At 47.3% G+C, this 25472-nt stretch overlaps 1 protein-coding gene across 2 annotated transcripts in view; it reads right to left on the bottom strand.

Annotated features, from left to right (window-relative positions):
• FERMT2 (FERM domain containing kindlin 2) overlaps positions 1 to 25472 on the bottom strand; it is a 658554-nt gene that overhangs the window by 23683 nt on the left and 609399 nt on the right. For both annotated transcript variants that reach the window (XM_086937426.1, XM_086937425.1), the window contains one exon: positions 9438 to 9562. In XM_086937426.1, coding sequence (XP_086793552.1) covers positions 9438 to 9562 — 125 coding nt within the window. The remainder of the gene's footprint in view (positions 1 to 9437; positions 9563 to 25472) is intronic.

The raw sequence follows: 25472 nt of genomic DNA, 5'->3' as shown, positions 1-25472 counted from the left end.
GAGGGTGGTATTCTGGGAGGAATTATTTGTTTAAGCCCTTCCATAAACGCTTTTATTGCAGGTACTCTAAACAATGACAAATGTCTGTTTTGGAGATATGCTGCTATAGCAGCAAGATGTAATCTGATTGAGGAATACGCTAAGTTAGATCTTTGCAAATGTAATAGGTAACATATGATATTTTGTATAGAAACATCCAAGGGGTTGACATTGTTATTTGTGCAATAGACAACAAACCTTTTCCATTTTGCTGCATAACATGCTCTAGTGGTAGGACGCCTTGCCTCAATGATATTCCGGAGGTAAATTTAGATATTCAAACTCTAAGACTTCAGTAGCTAGATCGCTAGATTGAGCTGCAGTGGATCTGGATGCATAATCTCTCCTTAGTTCTGTGTTAGTAGATGTGGGGAGAGTTTTAGTTTGTGATGTGGTACTACGGAGAGCTGTAATAGCATGGTGTCCCATGTTTGTCTCGCCCATGTTGGTGCTATGAGAATTAATGTGAGAATGTTGTCGTAGCAGGCGTACCACTAATGGAATGAGTGGGAGAGGCGGAAAAGCGTACGCAAATTTGTTCGACCAGTTCATCCATACCGCATTGCCTTTGGATAATGGGTGTGGATATCTGGCAGCGAAGCTTGGACATTTGTAGTTGCGGTGCGTGGCAAACAGATCCATGTCTGGTTGTCCCCACCTCTGGAAAAATGGCTGAAGAACTTGAGGATGAAGTTCCCATTCGTGTATCTGTTGTCTTTGACGACTTAACAGATCTGCCAATTGATTGTGAACTCCTGGCAGATGCTCTGCGAACAGAAAAATGTTTTGAAGGATGGCTCATCTCCAAATGCTCTGCGCCAGCCGGGAGAGCTGTAGGGAGTGTGTCCCTCCTTGCTTTTGAATGTAATACATTGCTGTCATGTTGTCCATCTGGACTAGTACAGCTTTGTTTGACAGGTAATGTTGGAACGATTTTAGAGCTTGAAAAATTGCTAGTAACTCCAAATAGTTTATGTGGAATACTTTTTGTTTCATTGTCTATGTACCCTTTACTGTGTGTTTTTTTAAAATGCGCTCCCTATCCAGTGAGATACGAGTCTGTAGTCAATATCATTTGTGGAACAGGTTCTATAAATGGCCGGCCCTTGGAAAGGTTTTTGGTGTTCCACTATTGCAGAGCGCGATATGCCCTGCCGTCTACCACCACCAGATCTGTTATCTCTTGTTGAGCCTGATTCTACTGACTTGCCATGCATTCTTGTATGAGGCGCATTTGTAGTCTTGCGTATGGTACTATGAAAATGCAAGATGCCATCATTCCTATTAACTGCATTAACACTCGAGCTTGTAGTGAGTGTTGTGGCTGAAATCTTTTGATGAGAGTCTGTATGGCTTGTATTCCTATTAAGTTGGGGTATGCTATTGCCCTGGAAGTATCTTTTGTGGCACCTAGATACTGCTGAGAAAGGGACGGTTGTAGATGGGACTTCTTTTCATTTATTGTAAACCCTAACTTGTGCAGCAGGCAGATTGTCTGGCTCATGTGCTGTACACATTGGTTGTATGACTTGTATTTTATTAGCCAGTCGTCGAGATATGGGAAGACATGAATGTTGTTCCCTTCTTAAGTGTGCTGCTACTACTGCTAGAAACTTTGTGAACACTCGAGGTGCTGTTACTCCGAAGGGAAGCACTTTGAATTGATTGTGCTGACCTTCTAGTAGAAACCATAGGTACTTTCTGTGAGATTGATGAATGGGAATGTGGAAGTAGGCAACCTTGAGGTCTAATGTGGCAAGGAAGTCGCCTTTCTCTAGTAACGGTAGAACCTGTTGTAATGTGACCATATGAAAATGGTCTGAATGTATGTATAGGTTTAGGGGTCTTCGATCTAGAATCGGTCTGAGAGACCAGTCCTTTTTGGGTTTGAGAAAATAGAGGGAGTAAACCACTGTGTTCTGATGTTTTTTTGGTACTAGTTCTATTGCGTTCTTTTGCAGTAGTGATTCTACCTCTTGTCTTAGTAGTGAGAGGTGTTCCTGTGACATAGGACATTGTCTGGGTGGTATTGTTGGAGGTGTGGAAGTGAGCTGCAGACAATAACCTGACTAAATTATTTGTCTTACCCACCTGTCTGTGGTGATGGAGTTCCTGACAGGTAGGAACTGTTGTAATCTCTCCCCGACCGGAGTGGAATGGTCTGGGGGGATGGAAGGGAAGTCACTGTTTGGGAGTAGAGGCGTTGCGATTGTTATTGCCTCTGCCTTTATTATTGTTCCCTCTATACCCTTCTCTATAATATCCCTTATTAGGCGAAGTTTGGTTGGGCGCTTTGTAAGTAGAGGAGGTGTTGTCAGTTTGGAAACTTTTAGAGGCGCCCCTATATGAGGAGTGACTAAAGGAAGGTCTATGGGCTTGCGTTTGTAAAGCTCCCATTGATTTTGCCGTATCTGTATCTTTTTTCATTTTTTCCAATGCATTGTCTACATATGGACCAAAAAGATGTTGTTGGTCAAATGGCTGGTTTAATATACTGGCTTTTACTTCTGGTTTAAACTCAGATTCGTAGCCATGCATGTCTGCGCAACAGTACCCCTGTATTTACTGCTCTAGATGCTGTGTCTGCAGTGTCAAGTGCGCATCTTATGGAGGTATTTGTTATTACTTAGTCCTCTTGTATTAAGTCAGCAGCCCTGGCCTTATATTGTTCTAGCAGGTGTTGCGTGATGGACTAACTCAGGGGTCTCCAAACGGGTCCTGGAGGGCCAGATCCATGCCAGATTTTTAAAATTACTACATGCATTTCAATGGGGATATCCAAAAAATCTGGCATGGATCGGGCCCTCCAGGACCGGTTTGGAGACCCCTGCTCTAACTCATCATAATGAGCCCTGTCATATCTTGCTAACAGAGCTAGAGTGTTAGCAATCCTCCATATATTTTCAGCTTGTGATAGGGTGCGTTTCCCTGAAGAATCCAAAAGCTTAGATTCTTTGTCAGGGGGTGGAGCCTCCCCTGTTGTCTGCGAGTTGGCTCGTTTTCTCGCATTTGACACTACCATTGAATCTAGTGGCAACTGTCTCTTAACCCCTTCGCTGCGGATGACAAAGCCAGCTCGTCATGGGCGTTACCTGCGCTACGCGGATGACGAGCTGGCTTTGTCACAAACCGCGCGATTTTCAAATTTCAGCGCACAGCGGGAAAACCCGCTAGCGCGCATGCGGTTAATATATGCTGGATCAGAGTGAGCCGCTTTGTATTTCTTTTCCAATCTGGGGTTAATTACCCTGGCTCTGACTGGGTGTTTAAATATTTCTGGTGCGTGTCTTACCACTCCATTAAGTATTGGAAGTGTGGTTGTGGTCTTATGTGACGTTAACAGTGTGTCCATAAGGAAGTCTTCTTTTATTGGATCTGTATGCAAGTCTACTCGATGGAAAGTAGCTGTTCTATGAATGAGCTGTGTGAACCCAATGGTGTCATCTGGTGGAGATGGTCCAGACTGGTACGCCTCGTCTTGTGGTAGATCTGGTGCATTGTAATCTTTCCATGGGTCACCTGATGGCCCAGCAATATCATCTGGGTCATTAACCTCATCTATTTGATGATAACGGTCTTGTGAGTATGTAGCTCCATAATCCTCATCTTGTGGTATAAGGCTATGTGTGCTAGCTGGTGAATGTACAGGAGAAATATCTGGTAGTATTTCTACTTCTGGTCAAGGCAGTCTTATAGGGGAGGTCTGAACATGCTTCTTTGGAGGAACAGGCGATGGTTTAGGACAGTCCATTTTCCTCTTTTCAGGCACTCTGTACACATGTCCAGTCTTTGGATGAATTTTTAGAGTCTTTTTCCTTACATCAGGTTGGAAAAACTCTTCTATTGGTAAATCCTTTTTCGGCGTCGATTTACCTTGTTTGGGGCCGACAGGTTTATGCTTTACAGTGTCTATTGCCTTTGGAACAGGTCTTGGTTCGGTTCCGAAGGCTTTTCTTGTCTTTTCTTTGAATCTGTAGTTTTTGGATCCAAAGCTTTTGATCCCGAGTGTTTAGACTCATCTGCCTTTGGGGCCGATGTGTGTTTCTGTTTGGAAACTTGCTTTTGAGTCCGCTTTTTTCCTTACCGTGGTAGTTTTCGTTTCGGTAACCTTAAGAACGTCTTTCAACACCGATCTTGGCTTCGGTTCGGTAACTTTCGGTACCGATGGATGTTTGGGTGCCGGTGTTGACTTTGGCTTAAGCACTTTTTGCTTTTCGGGACCGACAGACTGACTCGAGCCAGAGTCAACTGGAGGCTTTTTAATACTCTTCGCTGCCGAGCCTGAAGGCGGGGCGTTGGAAGGTTTCAATCGGTGTATACCCGGACCCGAAGGTGGGGGTGGAACCGAAGCCTGTCCCAGTATGGGGCGGTGAACAGGGTCGATGCTCTTACTCACGACCTGTTGACCAGCTGGAACAAGATAATCATCTTCGGATCGATCCTCTGCTCCGGAAGCTGACTCTTCTGCTTCGGAAGCAACGTCTTCGTGCTGCTCTTAGACGTCTACCTCGATCGGCGCCTCGTCGATAAGGTCTGGTGTGGACGATGAGGACTGCTCCATAGCTCTTCGAGCTAGACGGTCCCTGATTGTTTTCTAGGACCGGAACGAAGCGCAGGCCTCACAGTCTCGACTCTCGTGCTCTGGAGACAAGCACAGGTTGCAAACCTCATGAAGGTCGGTGGGGGAACTTGTGTCCACACTGAGGGCACTTCTTGAACAGTGTTTTTTCCATGAGCCAAAGGTCCAATGGCGCAGTTGGGCCAGACAGCCCCGACAAGCCCTGGAATTGAGAAGTCGATCCTTTCTTCGACGCAGACGACCGGAATCAGTGTTGAAGACGATATTGAGATTGTAGATTGATTCATGGATTCGAAAGGAGATCGGTAATGAGACCGAACGAAGAACACATCGGAGCCCGATGGCGGAAAAAACTATTGGACGATGGAGTCGATGACCATGCGCACTACGGTCTAAGGGAGGAGTCATCCAGCAGACAGACTCTTCCAAGACAACAAAGTGTAAGCATCCGGGCCCACCACCAGATGGTGATCTAATGCAACAGTGTGTGGTCTCCAGCCCATATGCCTCGAACATGCACTTTTCATCCAGAGGAATAGATTGTCTTGGAAGAAGGCGGTGTTCAGCTGCTAAACAGACAGTGCCTGTAAATCAAATAGGCAACTGGATAATGCAATCACTATGAGGATGGCAAGTGTAAGCAGGTGCAATAAACAGCTGTGCATTGGTTCAAGCAGGGCACACTAGGAAACTGAACCAAATTAAGGTCGCACTGAGTCATCACAAATGGCATTGGCCAAAACATCAGGATTAGCCCTTTCAAAAACAAAACAAACCATTGCAACTGGTTATTTGAATAAAGATGGTTGATCGCGTAAACTAGGAAGGCTGAAAGGTCTGTTAGATAAGTTTTAACTATTGCCACAGAGAGGCCTTACTGGGCTAACTAAAGACAAAATAGAATTTCAGACATCTGTGCATGTAAAGGCTGGCTATTTTGTGATGAACACCAGACAAAAGTCTATCTTCTCGCATAAACTGTTTCGGAGGAGGGGCATCTGGATGCCAAGATGACACAACTTTGGGAGGTAGATAAAACACTATCAATTGTTGCCCCTCAATTTCCACGCATGGAGGTGGGAGTTGTGCAGGCTCGGATACAAGGCCAGGTCCTGCCGCTGCGACAGAGTCCTCACAAAATGTTAGCTGGTACACAGGACATATGATGTTTTGGGTACCACACTCTCCTCGCCCAGTCTAGAGCCAATATGAGGACTTGAGCCTTGTATTTAATTATCTTAAGGGCCCCTTGTTAAGTCACATTTCAAATATTTCCTTGTGCACCAGTGCACAGATCTTGTTAATTTTGCTGCATAAAAACTCATGGTGGGCTTTCATGCCCTCCTAAGAACCTCTACAAATGTGTTGCTCGCAAATGTTCTAATGTTAAGTTTCCAGGAGCCATATCATGAAGTTCAGACTGGAAGGATGGTGCCATACACTTCCTCCCTGACTCATATAAACAATTGAATACTGGTAACAATGGAAACTTTAACAGTTATCAGTCATCAACATTAGATAGGAGTACCGCATTTATCAAGCTCACTGCCAGACCACTAAGATTAGTGTAGTACTTCTTTCTTTGCATTTATTGTTAGAGCGATTGTTGGAAAAGTGTAAGTAAATGTTCCATAGTAATAAAATACTAGATTCTCATCAGGTTGAGAGTGTGATAACTTGGGTGCAAAGTTTTGGCATTTTGAATTCGCCTATGGTGCAAAGACGTCTACATTCGATTTTGCCCAAGCCTAAAAGATTGTGTCCATTACTTTCTGATTTCGCTCTAACCCTTGCAATATTCATTCTGGTTTGCTGAACCTGGCTGCCACTAGGACTTCTTATTCTGGTACGTGGATTGCAACCATCAAAGGGCCTCTCTGAATGGCCCATATCCAGATGTCTTATTCTAGTCTCCCTAGGTCTGTGTCTCCTTACTTGAGGAGACCATTGTTGTCATTCAAGTCATGTGCTAGACTGACTACCACCAGTGAGAAATGCCTCTAGTGCTAGAAAAATAGTTTTCAGTTCTAGCACATTTACATATTTCACCATCTCTAGTGTCATGTGTCCCCTTATATACAGATTCTCTATGTAAGTAACCACGCACAGTGTGTGATGAATACTATGAACATTGGCTTCTCAATGTCCACTATAACAATGTGCCCGCAATCTGGTTTATGCTTTTCTGACTGTCGGAATGAGGCTGCCTTGACCAGCCAGTCATCATAGTCCATTCAGGGAGAGGAAAGTTTTCTGTAAATAATTAAATGTGAATCTGAATCTTGTATTACAGGAGACCTTAGATGTTTTTCTTAGCATCATTCCCTAAAGTTGTCAGATCTACATTTATTATCACTCGCCCTGCCATCCTGAAATTCATTTAGGTTACACCAACTTGACACTATCAGGTCTCCATGTATAAGAGACACCCTCCTCATGCCCCAAGGTCATTAATAACTGCTGTACGGGATTCTGTATGTTTGACTTTACCGCTCACTCCTCAAACTGTGTGCAGTCCATCATAAGTGAGAAATGGCCTTTAGGAGTCCCTTAGGTTTGCATTGGGTCCTTAAAAGTAGGCAACTACCCAGATAACCTCTTATAGCCATGTTTCCACTTCAGTGTCTCATAAGGTTGACAAATGTCATATCAGGATAGCCTTAGCATGGCATACCAGAGTGTGTCTTCCTCGGATATTGACCCCACTAATGTTTTGCTATTTTAACTAACCTGGTGGTCCTTCTACATTGGCCCCTAAATCTTAATAACTGACCCAATACATCCTTAAAAGTGGAGCCTTCCAATTCCATATTGTCACTGTCCAGCCTCTTCTCCAGTGTTGGTATGTTTGTTAGATTCAGACGCTTAAATTGTTTTCAGTCAGTAGGCTGAGGTTCTCCAGTAGTTTAAAACAACCACTGTCAAAACTCGAGGACAGTGTTATGTAGTGTACTCACCTTATTCAAAAGCACCCAAACTTTAGCCAGTGAGGTGAATGGACCAAGCACTCACTGTACCAGAGGACAACATAGCTCAGACTTTCAAATCACAACAGAGAAAGGTTTCAATAGGCGAGCATTTGACCAGGTAGGAGGATGTGTTGTATATGAATCTATGAAAGAAACTAACGCTAGAGGACTAAAGTTAAAAGTAACTTGTTTTTCACCACTGGATCTTTCATAAAGTCACAGGCTTGATTTAGAATAGTCACCAGTCAGTAGCACATTAGAAAGCAGATAGTAGGCTTACGTTGTCAATTTATTTATTTATTTAGAAAGTTTTATATAGCGCGAACAAGATCTTTGCAGATATCAGAGCGCTTTACAAAGCAGGGATACAAACAGGAGAGTGAATGACAGGCCATTAGGCATAGCGTAGTTGTAGGTAATAAGTGGGGTGGGGTAGGTACATGAGGGAGCATAGTAAAACAGGTACATCAATAATGCAAATAGTACAAATAAGTGAGAGCATAGACAGTCAGGTAAGTCAATAATACAAGTAATACAAATAATCGAAGGGATCAAACAAATACAGATCGGTGCAGAGTCTTTAAAAATTCACGTTAATAGTTCAAGTGTATTTAGCCATGAGGATAGCTTTTACTTCTTTCTTAAAAAGTGTGATGGAGGAGATGAGCCTGGTGTCAGGAGGGAGCGAGTTCCAGATCCTGGGTGCCACTCCTGAGAAGGAGCGTTTATAAGTTTTTTCCTTCCGGAATCTTCGAGGTTTTAGCAGAAGATTGTTTGTGCCTGTAGTGTTTCTAGAGCCGCCAGAGATTGTCAGCTTCTGGGTGAGGTATCCGGGTGATCTCAGGTGTACAGCCTTGTGTGTCATGCAGGCGATTTTCAGATGTTATGCAGAGGCACTTCTGGATATAAGACTGCCGTTGAGGAAACACCACTGGTTGAGTATGCAGTCAGTTCCTCTCTGAAGTATTTTCGCTTTTTTGACAGATCACAATGGATATGAATAGTCCTTGCTTAAAAAGGGGCTGGTACCTTCCAGGATGACAGAAGGACTGGTCAGTTTGTCATAGCTTTGGTTTATTTCCAACTGAAAATTTAAGGCACCTGTACACAGCCAAAGAGTGTGGAGGCCTTCCAGCACTGCTAACAGTTCAGGAAAAAGGACCAAAGAACCACTGGTACATTGAGGTGGAAGTCTGAAGGTACTTTGGAGTATGAACTCTGGCTATTGACACTGAAATACTTTTTTCATTGAGAACCAAAGCAAGGGTTTCGCAGTAGTGCACCAAGTTTACTCTTCGTGAAGAGCTCAATGTGAAGTCACACAATTTTCTGAGTGAGGAACTTCAGCTGAGCTTTGTGAATAGGTTTCAATGGTGGTGCCATGAGACATTCAAGGAAAGTTTTGAGTTCCCAGGGAACTGGCGGCAGTCTCACTGGAGGGAATGTGCAAAAAACACATTCCATAACCGCTTGATAATATTGTGGGAATAGACAGGTTGTCCAGAAGAGCGCTTTTTATTACAATGTGCAGACAGCATGTTTTAGATCACAACAAACATCAGATTATCAGCCTATTGCTAGAGCAGGCACAAGTAGCTCAACATGATAATTAAAAAGTAGCATCACTGCCAAAAGCCTGCATCTCACAAATAGGTAAAACAAATTAGAGGCGCAAATGGGCATTTTCCTAATTTTTATGTTGTTCCTTCTTTATTACTGCACTTTAGATAACAAAAACCTACACTGTTAGATTGTAGGATGATGGCGCACTGGCCCAGACCAAAGCCTTCTTTAAACAATTGAATTAATTCAATGATAAACTCACTCACATTCTTCATACAAACACTTACCGTGCCATAAAGTGAGTGATACCAAATTCTGGAAGAGATTGCCATGCCTGAATAAATCTCATCTTGGCTTCTATTAAACTCATCTGGGCAACATTCTGATGGGCTTCCAAGATTCTAGCTGTGATCTGAACAAGAAAAGTGATACTGGCTTTTAAAAAGACTAAAGTTTAAATGAGGACAACGCATGCTTCATAATTTTAACTAGTTGCTGCTTTTAAACAAACAAAAGTACTTTCTACCATAGAAATAATATAAAGCCACACTCACTGATTAAACTAAACATATCCCAAAATGTTTTTATTTGTGCTAGTGCACAAAACAGTTACATTAGCAGTTACTAAAGTTCTCCAACATTGGTATCTTGCATAGATTTACATGCTTGAATTACTGCCATTCAACTGCCTCCTTCCTAAATACTACATTATATTCATTTTTCATTGGGTCTCACTTAGCTTAGGCATACATTTGGAAATAGCTAAACATCAAAAATAACTGGAGATTTTGGGTTAGTATTTCTACTTTAATTTCGTCTCTGTGCGGTTGGAGAATGAAGTGTATTGAACCCCAAACTGATTAGTATTCATCATAAATGATAAAATCCCTTCACCCAAAATTGAAACAAGCAAGGGCCCCAACAATTTAAACCAATATAAGTTTTAGAGTGCTTCGACTGTGCCCTGTTTGAGTGACTACTGGGTTTTGGTAACTGGTGTCCTACTAGACCACAATTCCAGATAATTTAAAGAAACAGCTGTTTCAAATGTCTTGAATAGGGACATATGTTGTGTGGGTCAGCACCCACGACAGCACCACCGGCTTGTACTTGCCACAGAGCAGTGCTAGAGGAGCTAGCTTTAAAAGCAAGTATGGGTTGTATTTATGTAACAAAAATGACTGGTTTTGCAGCCTAGGTTGACTGTTTTGTATCAGCCGTACCACTACGGCAACAGTCACCAACATTGTGCAGAGATGCTAAATACCAACATTCCAAACCTGTATAACAATATTTGATTTTTTTTTCTTTTTTTATACTTTGTCCCAAACTATTTCAAGTTAGAACAGTGCTTTATACCTTGTAGACTATTTTTGGGGCAGTTGCAAGTTCTCCACATATTCTAAGACACTAGTCAGAGTAGAAAATGATCAGTCTAAGCATCTGTTAAATCTGTGTCCTGATTCAGTTGAAGGCAACAAACCCAAGAAAGCATTGCAAATGCACACCTTCCATATCATCTTACAGTGAATGAAAATGTATTTATTGGTAATATTTCTGAAGGTTATCTTCCCATATATTCCTCATCCTAATACTATACTTCAGTTGCCAGACCATCCAGAATCATTTTCCCCAACAATAGCTCTCCAGCTTTGCCAAGTGGTGCCATGTTGCCTCAACCACAACTTCATCCACTCCAGATGTGACGGCAGCAGACTTCATAGGGCACTAACTAGTACACTGACGTCCATTCCTGGTGCTTTTTCAGCACCCCAAAAAGGCATCCAGAGAGGAACCAAAAGAGCACCAACAGCAACAAATAAATCATGTGAGTGGTTACATACCTTGAGATCTTATTAATGACAGCTCAAACTCATACGGAAGAGGGATGCCAGTGAGAAAAAGGCAAAAATGAATGCATGAACCAGACATTTTACTCCTGAAGGTCAGTAACTTTTTTCTGACAGATACATCTTCCTACAGATTTCTCACCTAATGAACGAGGTCATACAGCAATACCTTCTGTGATATTGGACTAAAAAGAGCTTGTCAACCAAGGAAATCAGCAGTCATCTACCAGGAATCATCTGGGGAGAGATGTGGAAGTACGTCTATGGGCAAAAATGCAATATGGATAGTCTTTCTTGGCTAAGGTGTAGCAAATCGTAATAGAAAAGATTACTCAAAATGAAATGGTGCATTTGGTCAACACCTGAGAAGCCCACAAAGACCTCATCATTCACACTTTTGGGTAGAGAGTGAATGTTTTAATAAGGTACTGCATATGGCGGAGGTCCAGTCTATGCAGCTGCTCCTTCTTGATGGGAGCTAGAAATAGAAAGTAAAAAAATGGAGTGAAGACAGGCTCTGTAATCTTAGCCCAAAAATCTAATGGCAGAGGCATGCATCAGGTGTCTCCAGTATCCCCTTTAGTCTTCGAGTTGATCATGGAACTTTTGACACAAATAGGGAGATGCTTGGGGGACATGTACTCCGTTAAAATTTTCAGTGTGCTACATCATTGTACTCTAATAACTTGGCTGTTGTATGTTCAAGATGGGGAGGGCGTGGATCAGGGGCTTACCCTTATGACTGATTAATTAAATCACTGAGGGGATTTCTCTGGTTGGAGGTTAGACAGGAGACAATCCTTCACCTTCCCAATGTGATCACATTGTAGAATATTATGTGTTAGCTACAGACCTGAATACGTGAGCAGACATTTAGATACTTGGCAGTACAGGTATAACACTGAAAAACATATCAAATGAAAACATAGGCAGGACCGTACCAGCCCTTACAGGATGAAATGAGTTTGAGAGCCTTTGCCGTGTTACTTATCCCAAAAAATGCGGTCAAAAATTGTGATATTGCCTTGCCTGTTGTCTTTTTTTGTATAAATGTACAAGTTAAATTATCTAAAACTAGCCAGAGGACTAGATCATATTTTACTGCCCTGCTCTGAAACAAAAGAAACTAGGTGGCTATTTAGAAAGTGATTGACTGAGGAGGGTGGTCTATGAGTGCCCACCTATGAGCTGTACCATGTAGAAGAACCCTGTCCTGTTGCGGCAATAGCAAGTCCTACAACAGGGGTAGACCGAGCAGAAGGCAAATGCTCAGCAGCTTTCAGTAAAACACTATGAGCTCGGCCTTGAGCTATCAGGATGACACAAGCATAACCTCTCTGTACCTTCGTAACTTGGGAAAGAACTAGCAGAGTTGGGAAGCAGTAGAGGAGATCAGAATACCAATGGGGAAGAAAAGTACCTCTCAGTGAGCCATGAGGTGGAAACTCAAGCACAAAACGCTCAAGAGTGCGCATTTCGCAGCAGCCAAAAGGCAACCAACAAAGGGCGCCTCTTTTGGTTGGCTAGATGGTGCAGCTGAGCTCATCCGCCCTGGCATTCAGGGATTTTTTCAGCCAGATCGACAGTCCACAAGATCCTCTGAGATGCAACCATCTCCAGCATTTCAGCACCAGTGACCATACACCATTTTTCTTGTTGCTGTACCACATGGCTGTAATGTCTGTCAGAACTTGCACTGAGCTGCCCTTGATGAAAGGCAGAAAGTCCTTGAGATCCAGCCAAAAGATTGAAGGCTGATGTAATGCCTCTGCTCCAATGGAGACCAGAGGCCTCTGATGCCCACTTTGTCCAGGTGGCCTCCACAGATCACAGTCAATGCATCCCTTACCTCTGTAAGCGCTGGTTGGGACAGAGTATGGCCTGATGTATGTTACATTGGTGTTCAATATCCACCACAGAAGGTTCTGGGCCACCTCATCGGATACGCAGATATGGTCCTTCAGGCACCCCCTGTAACAGCCCATAGAAGGCAGAGGTCAGCCTACACAGGCAAATGTATTAGTCAGTAGAAGGATATGGAGTAGTTTCTGACCTGTAACTCCAGTTCTGTAGTAGGGGTATCTCTGTTATAGTCATAATCTAGTGAATAGTCCCGCCCATGTGTGTGGACCCCGGAGCAATCAAAAATAACCTCTTAAAGTGTCGAAAAAATGCAGCACTGCACAGACACTTAAGAGAGAATTTAAAGACTGATAATGCAGCCTATAACCAGGCTACACTGTCCAGTACTTCAACTAGAAATTCCACCAAAAATCCACAAACAGTAAAGTCTGTCCACATTTCCCTTGCCTCAGCAGCAAAAACCCTCTGGAATGATGGAGGAAGACATGGACATACAAACCCCATAGGCTGGCATTATGTGGCTCAAAACAGGATACTGTGCCTTTAAGAGAACTTTCCAGAACTTCACAGTATCCCAGAATGCCCTGCAGGTCCCTTTTACTTTCAGTTCTTTTTGAAGGCGTAACACGCCAGACCTGTAGCATTCCTTACATGAATATCTCTCCCCACCGGGGAGGAGGGTGGGCGCTTAGGACTATAACAGAGATACCCCTACTACAGAACTGGAGTTACAGGACAGAAACTACTCCTTCTGTAGTAGTGGATCACGGTGTATAGTCATAATCTAGTGAATAGAATGGCAAGCCCATCCCCAAACCAAAGGGGCGGTGGAGAAACGAGAAATAACACCACTATTGTGCGAAAAGATTTCGCAGCGAAGCCTGCCCAACCTGAGCGTCTGCCCTGGCATCCGTGTCCAGACAGTAATGCTTAGCAAAGGTATGGACCGACTTCCAAGTGGCCGCCTTGCAGATTTCTGCAATAGGAACATTACGGAGCAAAGCCGTTGTGGCAGCTTTGCCCCTGGTGGAATGAGCCTTAGGTTTACCCCCTAAGGTCTTATTAGCTTTCTGGTAACACAGTTGTATGCAGGACACAATCCACCTAGAAATGGACTGCTTAGAAGTAGCAAGACCCGTCCTGACTGATCCATAATTGATGAACAATTGGTCTGACCTACGAATATCTTTGGTTTTATCCAGATAAAATTTCAACACCCTCCTAACATCCAGGGAATGTAAGGGCCTTTTCGCTAGAGATGAAGGATTCTGAAAAAACGTAGGCAAAGTTATCGTCTGGTTGACATGAAAATCAGAAATAACCTTGGGAAGAAATTTAGGGTGAGTATGCATAACAACCTTAGCAGCATGAAATACAGTATAAGGTTCTTGGCAACCCAACGCTTGAATTTCACTCACCCTGCGGGCCGATGTAATGGCCACGAGGAACGCCGCCTTCCAGGACAGGTGCTGCAACGAAGCCTTATGAATAGGTGCAAAAGGCTCCTTCATCAATCTGGACAGCACCACATTCAATTCCCATGAAGGCGAAGGAAGCCTGACAGGAGGGAATACTTTCTTCAAGCCTTCAAAAAATCTTTGATCACAGGGATCTGAAAGAAGGAAGTCTGTGAAGGGCATTTCCTGTAGGCAGTCAATGCAGCGAGATGAACCTTAATGGAATGAACATTAAGGCTAGATTGCGCCAAATGTAGAAGGTAAGGAAGGATGACATCTTCCTTGCACGTCGTCGGGTCATAGTTCTTGGACCCACACCAGTTATAAAACCTCTTCCACTTGTAAGCATAGGATGTCCGAGTGGAAGGTCGCTTAGACTCCTTCAGTATGTCCATGCAATCTTCGGGCAGATTCAAATGGCCATATTGCACTTTCTCAGGAGCCATGCCGCCAAACTCAAAGACGCGAGGTTGGGGTGCAACATCTGCCCCCCGAACTTCGTGAGAAGGTCCGGCCTGCACGGCAGCCGTATGTGCGGAAGGAGAGATCGGCGAAGCAGGTCCTTGAACCACCACTGCCTGGGCCATTACGGGTCAATCAGGATCATCCGTGCCCTGGACTGGGACAGCTTGATGAGCACCGCTGGAATCAGGGGAATGGGTGGAAAAGCATACAGAAAGCTGTTCGACCAGTTGATCCATAGCGCATTCCCCAGCGTCCCTTGCTGGTAGTACCTGGAGGCGAAGTCTCAGCATTTGCTGTTTTCGGTGGTGGCGAACAGATCTATGTCTGGAGTCCCCCACCTTTCGAAGACTTCTCCTAGTACTTCGTTGTTTATGACCCATTCGTGGTTTTCCTGAATCAGTCTGCTTAGTGCGTCTGCCTGAACATTCTACACACCTGGTAGATGGGTAGCCGTTCGCGTCAGTCCTCGGGCCAGAAGCCAGTGCCAGATCGCCTGCGCCTCCTGCGACAGAGTGCGTGATCTCGAGCCCCCTGCTTGTTGAGGTAATACATCGTGGTCGTATTGTTCATCTGTACAAGCAGAGAGTTGGTCTGGAAGGACGGATGAAAGGCCTTCAGTGCCAAGTGAACAGCTCTGAGTTCCAGGAAATTGATGTGATACGTGGACTCCATCGGAGACCACGTTCCTTGAATCTGTAAGTCTCCCGAATGCGCTCCCCAGCCGTGGAGAGGCATCCGTCATGATAGTCTGAGTAGGAATGTCCTTGTGGAAGGGAACTCCTCTGAGGAGATTCTCTGCTGAACACCACCACTTAAGAGACTGAAGAACATGCAGAGACAGTCGTATCTTGTCGTCCCAAGATCCTTTCCTCTGGTCCTCCAAGCACTCCTGCAGAGGTCTCATGTGTAGCCGTGCGTGAGGAGTGAGGAAGATACAAGAGGCCATCGACCCCAGTAGAGAAGACACCGTCCTCACTGTTGTAGATGGAGCGGTCATAAGAGCCTGAGCCTTCCGAAGGATCGATCGCCGTCGCTCCTCCGAAGGAGACACGCTTGCTGACAGCGTATTGATGGTGGCTCTCAAGTACTGAATGCACTGGACCGGGACAGACTTGGACATATTGATGTGCAACCCCAACTTGTTCAAAAGAACGCACGTCTTCTGGAAGTGTGCTTGAGCTTCCGAGAAGGAGGAGGCCTTGATCTACCAATCGTCCAGGTTTGGGTAGACAAACACCTTGTTCTTCCGTAGGTGCGCCGCTACAACTGCCATACACTTCGAGAATGTTCTGGGCGCAGATTTCAGCCCGAATGGCAGCACTGTGTACTGATAATGATTAGTGCCGACTTGAAATGGCAGAAACTTCCCGTGTTTGCATGTAATGGGCACATGGAAGTACGCATCCTGTAGGTCTATTGCACAAAGCCAATCTCCCTGTTGCAACTGAGGATAAATCTGATGCAACAACAGCATGCAAAACTTTTCTCTGCGAATCCACTTGTTTGCCTGCCGCAAGTCCAGAATGGGCCTGAACTCGTTCTTGTCCTTCTTGCGAACCAGGAAGAACCGGGAGTACAGACCTCTTCCTCTTTGAGACAGAGGTACATCTTCTATCGCCCTTTTCCTTAACAGGATATCGGCCTCCGCCTGGAGCTCGCGCAGTTGATACTGTGAGGGATCGCTGGAGGCGGGCTGATGAACCGAAGACTGTATCCATTGCAAACAATATTCAGCATCCACTTGTCCCGAGTAATTTTTCTCCACTCTGCCAGAAAAAATTGAACGCTTCCCCCCACCGGAGCGGGTAACAGATGAAGGAGAAGTAACAGCTCAGGGTCGCGACCCGGCCAGGCCCTTGTTCGCCGTAGAGGACTGCTGTCCCCCTCTACCCTTCTGGCGCTTCTGGAAGGGTCTCCGGAACTGCTGCTGTTGTTGCTGCTGTCCCGAAGACTGCCCTCGTCCTCTTCCCTGTGCACCGAACCGTCTTTGGAACAGGCGGTAGGACTTCTTTTCTTTCGGCTTCTCCACGCTCACATCCGTAAGGGTCTCCGCCTCCGCCTTCATGCGGGCCATCTGCGTGTTTTCCGAATAAGGCCTCCCCGGAAAAGGACAGATTGGCCACCCGCTGCTGGGCCTACGGCTTGAGTGATGTGACCCTGAGCCAAGCATGGCGCCGCTGATTGATCCCATGACAGTAACCATGGGCAGCCAACAGGGAGACATCCGCCGCTGCGCTGATGACTTGGTTTGACACCAGCATTCCTTCCTTGAGGAGCTCTTGGAAGTCCTCCCTCTTGTCTCTTGGCAGAAGTTCCACGAACTGTTGCAGGGAGTCCCACAGAGCCCGGTCATAGCGGCCTAGCAGCGCCGCATCGCTGGACGCCTTCATGGCCGTGGACGGAGTCCCACAAGCCTTCCTTCCAGCCGAGTCGATCCATCGACTTTCTTTATCTGGAGGTACAGTGGAGGACGGGGAGGTAGAGTAACTTCCTGGCCGCCGTCACTATCACTGAATTAGGGACCGGATCTATCCTCAGAAAGGCCGGGTCCGAATCCGGGGCCCTGTATTTCTTCAGAAGCCGGGAGGGATTGGCCTTCACTACCGCCCCTGTGAGGAACAGCTCCTCTGCAGGTTCTACCAGTCCAGGTACCAATGGTAGGAGAGGGCGAGACAAGTGCCTCTTGTGAAGCGTTTCGAATATCACAGACGTCATAGGTGTCGGAGCCGTCACCGTGATACCCAATTTTGCAGCCCCCTTCAGGAGAACCTCCTGGAATGTACTTATGTCGTCCACTGGAGACACTCTGGTCCCTGGGGAGCCCGACAAAGTCGGTGAGTAGGAGCGGGTCCTGGAGGAGTCTGTGCAGGACCTAGATCCCCTTCTCCTATGGCGATGCCTTGATCTGGTGGAGGATCTGTGTCGACTCCTCGATCTTCCTCTTCGTCCGGAGCGTGATCGTGACCTCCTCGGCCTAGGGCGATCCGCCGGTTCCACCGGAACAGGTGACTTAGGCTTGGCCGGGGTCTTCGGCTTAGGTGTCCCTTTGGGAGGGGTCGGAAGATTAGGCAATGAAACAGACCTCGGAGGAATCGGAGGCGGCTTCTCTGGCAATCGAGGTCCAGATGAGGTGGAGGTAACGGAGGAGGAGTAGGGTTCCTCGGAGGGGGGCTCCTCGGCAATGGAGGCGGTGGAGTCACCTTCCCTGACGGGGTATACAGCTCGGAATACACCGAGCCCGGTGAACCGCCTTCTTTACCAGCCTGGGACGTTGGCGAACCTCCCATGGCATCAGGTCTTCTTCCACTTTTCTTCGCCGTCGAAGAACGGCGACCAGACGGCGAGCGTCGGTCCCTTGACGTCCAACGTCTTCTCCACGGCGAACGCCTTCGCCTCGACGGCGACCTCGTCCACCTCGACGGCGACCTTCTGCGCCTCGACGGCGACCTTCTGCGCCTCGACGGCGATCTTCTGTGTCTCGAAGGCGAACTGCGCCTAGACGGCGATCCGCGCCTAGACGGCGATCCGCGCCTAGACGGCGATCCGCGCCTCAACGGCGACCCGCGCCTCAACGGCGACCCGCGCCTCAACGGCGACCCGCGCCTCAACGGCGATCCACTCCTTGACGACGATCGTCTCCTCTTCGCCGACGACGAAATAGTCACCGGGGACTTCGATGGTGGCCTTGTAAGGTCCTTCGACGTCGTTTCGCCCCGACGACGGAGAACAGACCGTAGTCATCCCTCTCGACGCCGTAGTCGGTGCAATCGACCCAGACGGAGAATTGGGACGCTTGCTGGTCTTCCTGCCCCTGGGGAGCCCCTCAGAGGCCTCAGCATGGGCAGATGAAGCCCCTCCAGACCCACCTTGTGCTTTCATTCTTCTTTCTTCGAGGCCCTGAAGTCTGATCTTCTTTCTGTCCTTCAGGGTCCTACCAGAGAAGCCTTAACAGATCACACACTCCTCTGGGACATGGGAAGATGGAATGCAGAGGATACACACCTCATGGGGATCTGATTTGGCCTTCTTCCTGGAGCACTCCGGGCATTTATCGAATAATGCAGGCATATTCGACAAAAAACAGAGTGCAAGAACCAAGGAGAAAGGCACCAAAGTACTATAAAGCACTTAACTTTGAAAAAAGCAGTGAAAAATCACCAAAAACCCTTAAAAAGGGAGAGCTCAATGCTTCAGGGTCCTGCTTGCAGGAGCCGGAAAAAAGAACTGAAAGTAAAAGGGACCTGCAGGGCATTCTGGGATACTGTGAAGTTCTGGAAAGTTCTCTTAAAGGCACAGTATCCTGTTTTGAGCCACATAATGGCAGCCTATGGGGCTTGTCTGTCCATGTCTTCCTCTCTATCATTCAGAGGGGTTTTGCTGCTGAGGCAAGGGAAATCTGGACAGACTTTGCTGTTTGTGGATTTTTGGTGGAATTTCTAGTTGAAGTACTGGACAGTGTAGCCTGGTTATAGCCAGCAATATCTGTCTTTAAGTGCCTGTGCAGTTCTGCATTTTTTCGACACTTGAAGAGATTATTTTTGATTGCTCCGGGGTCCACGCACATGGGCGGGACTATTCACTAGATTATGACTATACACAGAGATCCCCTACTACAGAAGGGAAGCTAGAAGACCAAGGTGCAGGTTGGCGTTAGCATGCCCAAGGAGACAGCTGCAATACAGCTAAATTTGAATTGTTCTAGAGCTGAATCTGCCTTGTCCTCAAATTGCCTGGATCCATCAGAGGCGATATAAGTGAAGGATGTCATGTCCTCATTGAAGCCTCTGTTGCACATACAAGTGTGCAGAAGAATAACCACAATATTGCCCATAGAATGGCCTACAAGGTCTGTGGTGTCTATGCCAGACCACAAGATGCACTTTGCTGCATTGTGCCTGTTCAGGACTATCTGGGCAATACCATTTCGAAACTCATCTGGGAGCCACGCACCATTTTGCTCACCGGGTACCAGAGGGGAGAGGGGTATCTATAGGTGTATTTGCCATGACAAACCACATTCAAAGAGTAAAGCTAAGATGGCAGAGAACACTATTGCCAAGTGCTTTAATGTGTTTAGATTCTCTATTGGGGGGCACTGGGAAAAGCATTTGGATTTACTTTGCTTGTCAAAGTACAAGGGTTTCCAGTTAAGAGTGTTCAGTCAAAAAGCGGAGTAACGTGGAGCCAGACTGTGGTGCCTAGCTATGGGCACCTTCCCAGCAGTGCAGAGCAGGACTATGTCCACGCTGAAGCCAGACTGCCGGTCAGGGCTTCACTGAACCGGACAGTAATGATTCTGAAGTTGAGGGACAGGTTGCAAGTTTTGAGTTAAATTATCCTTTGTTTTTACAGTAGGCAGCTGTTATTCCAAATTCTTCACTGCTGTGCATACCATCACAATAAAAAGGTGTTCTCCCTGGTGGGGGGCCCAAATGGGTTGTTTAATTCCATTGCTTGAAATATAATCAAGAGCTCATGCATTATGGAGTTCAAGATAATGTCCAACATCAGCACAGTGAAGGGGCACATCAACAGCCCTTTTCTCACAAAATCCCCACAATGTGGGGCAATCATGAATTTCCTGTATATTCAATCTGAACCAAACAAGTCTTCTGAATCACTGAAGGTACTAGCACTGAGGAAGAGGAACTGCTGGAAGAACCTACCAAAACCGCTGGCTGTGGCTTAGTCATCTCATAATGAGAGACTGGCAGATAACTGGCTAAACTCTGCACTAGATCAGACACCAGAGTCTAAGACTGGGTGGGCCTGACCAGGGCCAAATTGGCATTTGGCCGGGAGTGGAGGCACAACCCGAAGCTGGAGGGCTTAATTGGAGTCGGCCAGTGCTGGCAAAAAATATGAATGTCAGCAGCCCTTCATGCCAAGAACAGATGCATACTGGTAAGTAGCATATTCCGTTCGAGGCATGAGGGCTGCTGAATTCATATCTATGCATAGAATAAATAGCAGTTACCTCCTTACCGGCGGGTGCCCGTGCCAGCTGCAGCAGTCTGAAAGAGAGTTCTGAGAACAGCCTGTCCTACAGCATGCTGTTTGGAGTGTACATCTACGCAGTAGTGTTTGGTAAATGTATGTATGGTGGTCCATGTGGCTGCTCTACATATATCCTCTAGAGGAATATTACCCAGGAAGGCCATGGAAGCCCCTAACTTGCGTGCGGAATGCGCTCTAGGGGGAACTGTTAATGTGCGCTTGGCTTTTTGATAACAGATCTGGATACATTTAACAATCCACCTGGCTATACCCGACTTGGAGATGGGGTTGCCTTTATGTTGTGGAGAGAAGGCAACGAACAGTTGTTTAGTCTTTCGAAAGTCTTTTGTCCTGTCGATGTAATACAGGAGAGCTCTTTTGACATCCAAGGTGTGCAGTGCTCTGTCTGCCACTGAGTCAGGGTTAGGAAAGAAAACTGGCAGTTCTATATTCTGGTTAAGGTGGAACTGCGAAACCACCTTTGGCATGAATTTAGGGTAGGGTTCCTGAATTGTGAGGGCTTGCAGCTCACTGACCCTCCGCAGCGATGTAATAGCTATTAGGAAGGCCACCTTCCAGGTAAGGAACTGTATTTCACAGGAATGGAGTGGCTCAAAGGGTGGCCCCATGAGTCTGGTGAGAACGATATTTAAGTTCCAGACTGGTGAAGGGGGCTGTCTGGGAGGGATTACTCTCTTAAGTCCTTCCAAAAAGGCTTTAATGGCAGGCACCCTGAAAACGGAAAGGTGCTGCCTGTTTTGAAGGTAAGCGGCTATGGCAGATGGATCCTGATGGAACTGTATGCCAGGTTGCATTGGGACAGATGCAACAAGTAACATATGATGGGGAGGAGCTACGACACCAACCAAGATGGCCGCATAGTCTGCCGGCTCCGCTGACCCCCGTCCTCCGCTCGCTTATCCTGTCGAATATCCTGATCTCCTGCCCCGGATTCGTGTGGGTGAACCAGTCTGCATCCCGATGGTGTGATCACAGAATTTTTCTGATGTTCTGGTGTGAAGTAACATCGAAAATGTTTTGAGGCCTAACTCAGGCTGGAAGCCGGGGTCTCGATTTCTGGTCTACCCGGGTCCAAAGTGAACAACAACGGACTGCAGAGGGTGGTTGGGTCCGGTCCCTGGAACTTTCGAAAATTTCTCTGCACTGCTTTGCAACCATCTGCTGCCTGGTGCTGTACCTGAGGTGAGGCAAAGGGTGGTGCGCGGTGCTGCTTCGCGGGGGGCCCCGGCCCGGAGGCCCGGCACTAGCACCGCTGGTGCCCCGGGGTAAGGGTCCCGCCGCGCGTTGCTGCATGTTGCTGACCCGTCCCTCACGGCCTGTTTCTGCTCTGGTGTATCCTGCCCCGGTGAGAGAGCCTCTCCGTGGGGATCGTTATGCCTGCGGCCGAATGGAACCCGGCGGAGCGGACTCAATGTGGCCCTTCCTTGCGGAGGGTAATGGCGGAAGTTGCGGCGCTTCACACGATGGTGAGGGCCCAGGTCAATTATTGGCTGTCGGCAACAGATGGAATCATAGGACCGGGAACGAGCCCCGACTTGCTCCTTGAGACCCGGCAGCCGACTTGCCCCCTGTTGGAGGCCCCACTGGTGTGTTTGGACTCTGTGCTGGAAGCTGTGCCTGCCCCCGAAGAAACGGACTTTATCGTGTGTGCTGAGATTGGTGACTCTCTTAAGTTCTCGGAAACATTGGTCCTACAGTTAACGGAGCATTTCACTGCTTCCCCCATCCTGGACACTGTTGGCCCACACTTTGATCTGTGTCGAAACAAGTCGCACCCCCTCCCCAATCAGTCTCCCAATATGGCGGATGGAACGATGCTTGGCTTCGGGGACGGGGAGGCACATCGTTGGTGCAAGCTGTGCGCATTGGGACCTGCTATTCCTCTCCTAATTGCTGACTCAAGCTACGGCTGCTCCTGTGTGAACTTTGACTTTCCGGGGATGTGGCTTCTCTTTTCCGAGGGACACAGCAACTTTGTTAGACGGGGCCAAGGCTGAGACTGTGGGTTGAATCGTTTACGATGGATCTATTGGTAACGGGACTGCTTCATTAACAGACGGATTCTTGGGTGGGGGGGGTTTGTGGTTCCCCCCTGGGTATTTTTGTATGGTGGACAACTTTACTTGTGTCGGCTTAGGGGGGCCCCTTTGATAGGGCGGGGGGGGGGTAGACCGGGAGCGCATAGACTATCGCCCTCCTCCGCTTCCCCGTTAGGTGGGGTTTCCTTTCTTTCTCTTTTTCTCTTCTTCTTCTATATTTCGGGTTGGTTCTCGGGCGACAGGCACACTGCTGGGGGGGCTGTAGTCATCTGCAGGGGTGCAGGGTGGGGGGTTGGGGGAGGGGATCTTTCGTTTTTATTTTTGTTTCTATGGCCTTTTTCTCTTCTCTTATCTTTCTTTGTCCTTTCTTTTCTGGGTCAGTGCAGTGGGTTTCCTTTGGTATCAATCCCTGCTTTTTCATCTGTGCCTCAATTTTCGTGGTTTTTTGGGTCTTAGGGCAGGTAACTGCAGGCGCGAATTGACCGTAATATTCCTTCACATCCTGACCTCTTGTTTCAGCGCCATTGATTTGATCGCTTTCTGTTTATTGTCGATACGTCTACTATTCTGCCTGTCATCTTCGCTGCTAGGAAATTGTTCGGCACCTGATCCTCCCATCTTATATTATAAAATGAAAACCTTTTATATCCTGTTTTTGTAATTGTGCTGTTCAGTGGCCAAGAGTACGCTAGCATGGAGATTCTGCTACCCGAGGTGCTGCATGTGATTAAAATTGCTCTCGGTTACTCTTAACTGCTTAGCGGCCGGCCCCCGGGGTTGTAGGCCCATATTTGTATTTGGTTTAAATGTCAATAAAGGTTTAAAAAAAAAAAATAAAGTAACATATGATGTTTTGCGTAGATGCGTCCAACGGATTAATGTTATTGTTGGAGCAGTAGAACACAAACCGCTTCCATTTGGCTGCATAGCAGGCCCTGGTAGTCGGTCGTCTTGCCTCCTTGATGATGTTCATGCACTCAGGAGGCAAGTTCAGGTATCCAAACTCTATGACCTCAGGAGCCAAATCGCAAGGTTCAACTGTTGGGGATCTGGGTGCTGAATGTCGCCATGGCTCTGAGTGAGGAGGCTGGGAGTGAGGCGCAGCCGTTGGTGAGGCACCACGGAAAGTTCCAGGAACGTGGTGTACCAAGCTTGCCGTGCCCACGTTGGAGCAACCAGGATGAGTGTCATGGAGTGCTGTCGCAGTTTGCGCGCAACCAGAGGTATGAGGAGAGCTGGCAGAAAAGCGTACGCAAATCTGCCTGACCAGTTCATCCATATCGCATTGCCCTGAGACTGCGGGTGTGGGAACCTGGCGGCGAAGTTTGGGCATTTTGCGTTCTCGCTTGTGGCGAAGAGGTCGATGTCTGGATGACCCCACCGTTGGAAGTATGGATGGAGCACTGACGGGTGGATCTCCCACTCGTGCATCTGATGACTGTGCCTGCTGAGCAGGTCCGCCATTTGATTGTCGACACCCGGAAGTTGCTCCGCCATGAGGAAAATGTTCCTCTGAATGGCCCACTTCCACATGCTTTGCGCTAGGTGAGACAGCTGCGGGGAGTGCGTGCCTCCCTGTTTCTGGATGTAATACATGGCGGTCATGTTGTCCGTCCGGACTAACACGACCTTGTTGCACAGGTGCAACTTGAATGCCTTCAGTGCCATGAAGATCGCCATCAGTTCCAACACATTGATATGCATCCTCTGCTGTTGTGCTGTCCATAGTCCCTGCACTGTGTAGTGGAGGACATGCGCTCCCCAACCCTGGAGAGATGCGTCCGTCGTTAGCACTATTTGTGGGACAGGCTCTTGGAACGTTCGTCCCCTGCAAACGTTTTGTGGATTCCACCAATGCAGAGAGTTGTAAGCACGACCGGTCACCAACACTAGGTCTTTTAGATGGCCATGAGCCTGGTTCCACTGACGGGTTAAGCATTCTTGAAGGGGACGCATGTGCAGCCTCGCGTGCGGGACTATGAATATGCAGGATGCCATCATGCCGATCAGTTGCATGAACACCTGCGCTGGGAGGGATCGCTGAGGTTGGAACCTCCGGATGAGCATTTGCATGCTGTTGACCCTGGCCGGGTTCGGCTGAGCCGTGGCCGACTGGGTGTTTAGTGTCACCCCTAGGTATTGTTGCACATGGGCTGGTTGCAGGTGAGACTTTGCGTAGTTGAGTGAGAACCCCAGACTGTGAAGGAGGTGAATGGTCCGCGACATGTCGCGGCCGCACTGCATGGCAGATTTGGCCTGCACGAGCCAGTCGTCCAGGTAGGGATACACGTGAACACCTTGACTGCGAAGGTGCGCTGCCACAGTCGCTAAGCACTTGGTGAAGACCCTGGGAGCAGTAGTGACCCCGAACGGCAGAACTTTGAATTGGTAATGCTGATTGTCGATTGTGAACCCGAGATATTTTTTGTGACTTGGGTGAATGGGAATGTGGAACGATGCATCCTTGAGGTCCAGGGTGGCTAGGAAGTCGCCCTGACGGAGCAGCGGCAGGACCTGTTGTAAGGTAAGCATGTGAAAGTGCTCCGAAAGGATGTATTGGTTGAGGGGTCTGAGGTCTAGAATGGGCCGCAGGGACCCGTCCTTTTTTGGAATCAAGAAGTACAGAGAGT

The sequence above is a fragment of the Lissotriton vulgaris genome, chromosome 9 (genome assembly GCF_964263255.1).
Source record: "Lissotriton vulgaris chromosome 9, aLisVul1.2, whole genome shotgun sequence".
NCBI classification, from domain to species: Eukaryota; Metazoa; Chordata; class Amphibia; order Caudata; family Salamandridae; genus Lissotriton; species Lissotriton vulgaris.
The sequence above is the reverse complement of the archived record's forward strand: the minus strand, read 5'-3'. Positions and strand labels throughout refer to the sequence as shown.